The sequence below is a fragment of the Rhincodon typus genome, chromosome 13 (genome assembly GCF_021869965.1).
Source record: "Rhincodon typus isolate 14 chromosome 13, sRhiTyp1.1, whole genome shotgun sequence".
NCBI classification, from domain to species: Eukaryota; Metazoa; Chordata; class Chondrichthyes; order Orectolobiformes; family Rhincodontidae; genus Rhincodon; species Rhincodon typus.
The window spans coordinates 22550794-22557933 of record NC_063344.1 but is presented as its reverse complement, the minus strand read 5'-3'; the positions used below and the strand labels follow the sequence as shown (position 1 = coordinate 22557933).

The window sequence follows — 7140 nt, the reverse complement described above, 5'->3', positions numbered from 1 at the left end:
CTGTGTTCATCCAGCCCTGCACCTTGTTGTCATGAAGCTGTTCAATCTACATTTCCTTCAATCAACAGCTGTTGAAGCTTCAGTCCTTGAGCTTCAGTGTGCACATGACATTTTCTGAGTGAGCACACACACAACTCAGCTCCAGGCCATTATTGACTTCTTCTCTGAAGCAGGCTGGGTATCTCATTAAACCCCCAGAAAACTAATGTTCTCTTCAAACCAGCTCCCACAGATCAAAAACTCTACCCCCATCCCTGTCATTGATTTTTAAGATCAACACTGATATTCTAGGAACTGTCAACCATTTTCCATATCTTGATGAAATTGAGAAACTCCATGCTTCCATACACTTGGGCCACTTGGACAACCCACAGATGGTACCTCAAAGAACTGGGGAAGTACTCCCAGCAGTGCCTTTCTAAGGTCTTCCACATCAGGTGATGAAGAAGAGAGTTCGACAGCAGCATTCTCTCCCAAGTCAACTTGCCAACCCTGTGGTGCCAGTCATTCAAAACCAACGGCATTGAGCAGGAAATGACGTTTGAATGCCTGCCATGGACCCCTGAAGCAATTTCACTACTCTGAATTTGATCTCAGCAAGAGAACAGCAAAAACGTTGTTTTAATCCCCAAAGCCTCCCTGTAGAGGTCAAGCAGCCCTGCTGATTCGCAGGACTCCCTATCTCGTGGCTGACCAAAGTGGCAAAGGTCATTTCTGGAGGGGACTTAGCATGTGAAGAGACTTCATTCGGATGATGCAGGCGCCACATTGAGATGTCTGAGAGAATGCAAGAATCGCCAATTAATCCATCTATCCATCCCTTGTAGCACTGCCTGCCCCACTTTCTGCGTTGAAATGTGACAAATGTGGTCACTTTCTACATTGAACTCCCATCTTTCATGCATCATTCCGCTTTAGTATCTTGTCTCTGTCCAGAAGTCTATAACTATTCTCGTCAGTCTTGTTTATTATCACCTGCAAACTTTATAATGCTGTTCTGATGAAAGTGAAGTTTGTTTAGAAAGATTGAGAGTAATGGAGAATGTGACTGCAAACCACACCCCCAGTCTGGAAAAAAACATTCATTCATATCCTTGTTTCTGTCACTGAGACAGTTGCCTACCTATACAATTACTTTCTCATTAGTTTCATTTGACTATACTTCCTAAAGTTATGACGCCTGTCTGGGTCAGCTGGGACTTGAACCTAGACCTCTGACCCAGACTACCACATCAGCCCTAATGGGCCTCCCATATGGCACAATATTCAGTACTTTCCAGATATATATCTCCTGCACTGACTTGATCAGGTAAGAGGGAAGGTATAATCAAAAAATTTAAAAAGTTGGTCAAACATGATTTATCTTTAAGAATAGCTGGCCCAAATCTGGTCACGAACACAGAAGATGTGGGAATTTGTCATTGGCTGAAGGTTACCTTTTTTTTTTGGTCAGTGTGAGTTGCATTGGTTTTGTTTTGGAGTGATTTTCCTCCCGACACCCCCTCCACCTTCCCCAGAACATTTTCTTACCATATCTTGCCAAACTTGCCTCATTAACTATCTGCCCCATCTCAATGGGCCCCACATGTTTGATTTTAGCCCTATCTTGCCCTGCTCAGTTTTCAGAACAAATTTCCACAACTGGGATATCTCAGGATTCACTGTCAGCTCTGTGCTTGTGACAACTTTAAATGTCATAGTTCACCCTGACAAATGCTGTCAGTCTAGAGCTGACCTGCATGGTTTCTAGCATTTTCCCCGGATGTTGGAGATGGGAAATCAGTCTCTCTGTTTGCAGGCAGGGCCATGGGGGTCCTGTTGGACGGAGTGGAGCATAAGCAGGACATTCTTTTCTCTCAGGACCAGCAATGTTGGCCATAACATCAGCTTCGTCTGAAATTGCTTTAACCCAGATGACACTTTGCGCCAAATGGATAAATACATAACTCTGTAGGAAGAAAGTCAAAGACCTTCTCCACTCCCACCAGTGTAAGTGCCACCATTTTCTCTCCACTCCTGATGCTCTCTCCATCCCTGATGTTCTCTCCATCTTTACTATTGAACACACCTCCAACCATGGCTCATGCTCTACCAGTCTCGCTCACTTTAGGCTAGTGGAGTGGGTCTGGGTGGGATGCTCTTTGGAGGACTGGTGTGGACTCAATGGGCTGAATGGCCTGCTTCCTCACTGTAGGGTTTCTATGATTCTGAGTCCATTTTGGGTTCAATCCTTGCTGCAGAAACTTTTAAAAAAAAATATATAAGTACTGCACTGTCAAAGGGGCACTGCTGTGGATTGTAGGGATAAGAGTTAGACATTTGTAATGTCCTCCTTTATGAATAAAATTGAGGGAATAATGAATTCTGGTGTCCGGCATCACTGACCAAAAGAGGTTTGACACCACTCTCTGACTAAGCTGATCAGTTACTATATGTCCTCAGTCAACTTTTAATTTTAATAAATTTGTCTCAATATCTGCAGGTGATGCACTGGAATATGTGCCTTGTATGAAGAAGTTAGTGTTCTCCTGTAATAACATTGGCGGTGGTTTCCAGGAGACAGCAGCCCATTTATCGAACTTCAAACAGCTCCAAGTGTTCGATGTACATAGGTGCTCATTGACTGAAGATGATGTTTCTGCTCTCAGTGAGTAAAGCTGCAATCAATTGTTCTGTTACTGTTCTTAACAGCTCAACAACTGAACACCTCTCCAAGGGGAAAACCTTCTGAGTGAACGTTTTAAAAATGATAATTTGTGTTTATCAAGAAACATAGTGGCAAAAAATTGAAAATTTACCCACTTTTTTTTTCTCATGTCTGTTTTAATGTCATTCAAATTGAGTGGCATTGTAAGAGAAAGAAGGGAACTCCCCATTACTGCTCCAATCTGAAAGAATGCCCTGACTATATTTTAGAATACATCTTTTCATTGACTTGTTGCTGACCAGGAATTGGGTTCAGATGAAATTTGTGCATATCAGTTTTAGGCAAGAGAATGCCTCCGTATCTGGCCCCTAAATTACATTAACAATTGGCACCTTGACTGTGTCACAATGAACCACAGAATGGCTACAATGTCGACTTGGGCCATTGTGTCTGCGCTGGCTCTCCAAATGAGCATCTCATTTGGTGCCATTCCCTGCCTTCTCCATGTAATACTACGCAAGTTTTCTTGTTCAGATAACAGTCTGATTCCTTCTGGAATATGCCATTTGAACTTGCTGCTACCATATGCTCAGGCAGTGCATTCCAGATCCTAACCACTTGCTGCAAGAAAACAGCTTTTCTTCACTGACACTTTTTTGCTTTCTATTCTTTTTCTCCTGTGGCTTCTCGATCAATAGGAATAGTTTCCATCCATCTGCTCTCTCCTTCAGGATTTCTAGCACCTCTTTCAAATGTCCATTCAAGCCTTTCCTTCTCCAAGGAAAACAGTCCTAAATTCTCCATCAATTCCTCATCGTTCCTGGATCCATTCTCATAAACATCTTCTACACTCTCTCCAATGTGGTCTTATCCTTCCTGAAGGGTGGTGCCCAAAACTGAGGCCAAACTCATGCTTTATGCAAGTTTACTGTAACTTATGTTTCACTCCTGCTTGGGCAGAGCCTTCAGCTCTTTCTCTGGTACATAAATGACATCATTGGTGCTGCTTCCTACCTCTGGTCCAGAATTGGAAAAGACTTTTAATTCTGCTTCCAATGTTCATAATCCTTCTCTCACTTTCACCTGTTCAATTTCTGACTCTTTCCTTCATTGATTTGCCTGCTTCCGTTTTTGGGGATGGCTAATGACTAATATCCACTACAGATCTACCATCTCCCATAGTGAGCTTGACCACAATTCCTCATATCCTGCCTCTTGCAAGGATTAAATTAATACAGCGTGGAAGCAGCCCCTTCAATCCAACTCATCCATGCTGATCCCGTTTCCCGAACTAAACTAGTCCCACTTACCTGGATTTGGCCCATATTCCTCCAAACTTTCCTATTCATATCTTTTAAATGTTATATCTGTACCTGCATCTACAACTTCCACTGGTCGTTCAGTGCATACACGAACCACCCTCTGTGTGGAAAAAGTTGCCCCTCAAAAATTTTTTTTTTTTTTTTTTTTTTTTTTTTTTGTTTGAAATCTTTCTCCTCTCATCTTTAAAAATATGTCCCCTAGTTTTGAACTCCCCACTCTAGGGAAAAGACCTTTGCTATTCACCTTGTCTATGCCCCTCATGATTTTAAAAACCTCTATAAGATCACTCCTCAACCTCCTACACTCCAGTGAAAAAGGTCCCAGCTTATCCGGCCTCTCCTTATAACTCAAACCCTCCAGTCCCCCAGTAATATCCTAGCAAATATTTTCTGAACCCTCTCTAATTTAATAATATCCCTCCTATAGCAGGGCAACCAGAACTGTATGCAATACCCGAACAGTGGCCCCACTAACGTCCTGCACGAGCTCAACATGACGTCCCAACTCCTGTACTCCACTGGTCTGAGCAATGAAGGCGAGCGTGCTAAATGCATTCTTAACCACCCTGTCGTGCAACTTTCAAAAACTGTGCCTGAACCCCGAGGTGTCTCTGTTAGACAGCACTGCGCAGGGTCCTACCATTAACTGAATAAGTCCTGCTGTCTCACATGATTGAGGTTGAAAATCAAATATCATTAAATGAGCCAATTACTTTTTCTTTGCAGCCCAGATACTGCCCCTGCTATCCAGTCTACAAGTGCTGAATTTAGCATTGAATAAGAATATAGGAAACTCTCTGAGGCACCTGATAGCCCGCCTGCGCTTTTTACCAAGATTAACAACTCTTGTTGCCAGCAATTGTAACCTATCCAAGGAATCAATTGTGGAATTAGGTAAGAAATTGCAGCCTTGATCCAAGAAGTACGTGTTTGTTTTTAACTTTTTGGTATCATTCAATGAAACAAATTTCCCTCAATGCCTCAGAGATGATAGAAATTTGCAGCAATGAGAAAGTCTATGCTAATGAGAGTCTATGGAGGATCTAACGTTTCTGGAAGGTGAATGATGGGAGGCTAATAACATGACAGATAGCTTGATATTTTAAAAATTGCTAATGTTATGACAAAGTCAACATAGATCTATGCAAAGGAAATTGTGTTTAGCACAGCCACTGGAGTTTTTTTTGAGGATGTTATCCTGCATCTGCCATGTGCTTGCTCACTCACTCTGTCAACTTCTCTAAATCAAGCTGAAGCCCCTTTACTTCCTTCACTTGCACCTAGCTTTGTGTCATCAGCAAACTTGGAAATATAACAGTTCAACTGAATTCCTTCAGTCAGACTGTCAATACATATTGTGAATAGCTAGGGTCACAGCAGTACTCCACTAGCCTTCCACTCTGAAAATAACTCTTTCTATTCCTACACTTCTTTTGCCTATCTGCTAACCAATTCTCATTCCCTGCTAGCGTGTTACTACCAATCACATGTGCTTCAATATTGCACAGACTCTACTTGTGTGGTCTTTTTTTACCAAAAGCTTTCTGAAAATCCAAATATACACATCCACTGGTTCTCCCTTGTCTGTCGTTTCATTCAATTGTAAGATGTGGGTGTCGCTAGCTGGACCAAAAGTTATTGTCCATTCGTTGCTGCCCTTGAAGGTAGTAGTGAGTTGCTGCAGTCCATTTGGTATAGGTACACCCCAGGGACATCCAGGGAGGGAGTTTCAGGATTTTGACCCAGGGGCACTGAAGGGACGGTGATGCATTTCCAAGTCAGGATGTTGAGTGGTTTAGATGGAAACTTGCAGTGTTGGTGTTCTCATATTTTTCCTTGCAGTTGGTATGGGCATGGGTTTGGAAGGTGCTGATAAGGAGCCTTATCTTGTGGTACATCTTGATGGTGCACACAGTTATTACTGATGGTCAGTGGTGGAGGGAGTAAATGTTTACAGATATGCCAGTCAAGCAGGTTGCTTTGTCCTGGATGGTGTCAGGCTTCTTGTGAGCTGCTGAAGCTGCACTCATCCAGGTAAATGGGGAGTACTCAATCCCAATCCTGACTCTGCAGATGGTGTATAGTCTCCGAGGAGTCAGGAGGCGAATTCCTTGCTGTGGGCTTCTGAGCCTCTGAACTGCTGTAGTAGCTACATATTTACACGGCTAGTCAATTTTGTCCAGGTCTAGTTGTATTTGGCTATGGCCTGCTTCAGTATATGAGGAATCATAAATGGTGATGAACAACAATTAGTCATTCTCATCTGGCGCAAAAATAAAACCAGGAAGGTGACTCAGACATGGCTTACAAACGAAATTAGGGATAGTATTAGATCCAAAGAGAAGACATACTGAAAAATTGTCAGAAAAAGCAGCAAGCCTGAAGACTGGGAGTAGTTTAGAATTCAGCAAAAGAGGACAAAAAGATTGATCAAGAAGGGAAAATAATGAGTAAATTTGCAAAGAACTTCGAATCCAGCCATAAAAGCTTCAAAAATTATGTGAAGAGAAAAAGATTAATGAAAAGAAATTTTAACCTTTAAGTCAGAAGTCAGTGAAATTTTAATGAAGTTATAATGGAGAACAAAGAAATGGCAGAAGAATTGAACACATTTTAGTTCAGGCTTCACAAAAGAGGGCACAAATAACTTCCCAGAAATATTGGAGAACCAACAATCACGTGAGAGGGAGTAGTTGATCAAAATCGGTATTTATAACTTTTTTATAAAAAAGGGTGCTGGGGGAAATTAATGAGGTTAAAGTCTGATAAATTGCCCAGGCTGATGATCTATTCCCAGGTTACTAAAGGAGATGGCCCTGGAAATATTGGATTCATTGGTGGCCATCCAAAATTCACAGTTTTCACAGATTGGTGGGTGGCAAATTTAACCTCACTATTTTAAAAGGGAGGGAATGAGAAGTAAAACAGAAGATAGATGAGTTAGTCTAACATCGGTAGTAGGGAAAATGCTAGAGTACTATCAAAGATGTGATAATACAACAGTTGGAAAGCATCAGAGATAGTAGTAGAAACTGCAGATGCTGGAGAATCTGAGACAACAAGGTGCAGAGCTGGATGAACACAGCAGGCCAAGCAGCATCATAGGAGCAGGAAGGCTGACGTTTCGGGCCTAGACCCTTTTCTGATGAAGGGTCTAGGCCCGAAACGTCA

General features: G+C 42.1%; 1 protein-coding gene across 1 annotated transcript in view; it reads left to right on the top strand.

Moving 5' to 3' along the window:
* lrrc31 (leucine rich repeat containing 31) overlaps nt 1-5894 on the top strand; it is a 30874-nt gene extending 24980 nt beyond the window's left edge. Inside the window, exons 8-10 of the mRNA XM_048604549.1 lie at nt 2483-2647; nt 4696-4863; nt 5812-5894. Of these exons, the coding sequence (XP_048460506.1) occupies nt 2483-2647; nt 4696-4863; nt 5812-5894 (416 nt within the window). The remainder of the gene's footprint in view (nt 1-2482; nt 2648-4695; nt 4864-5811) is intronic.
* The last annotated feature ends 1246 nt before the right edge of the window (nt 5895-7140 follow it).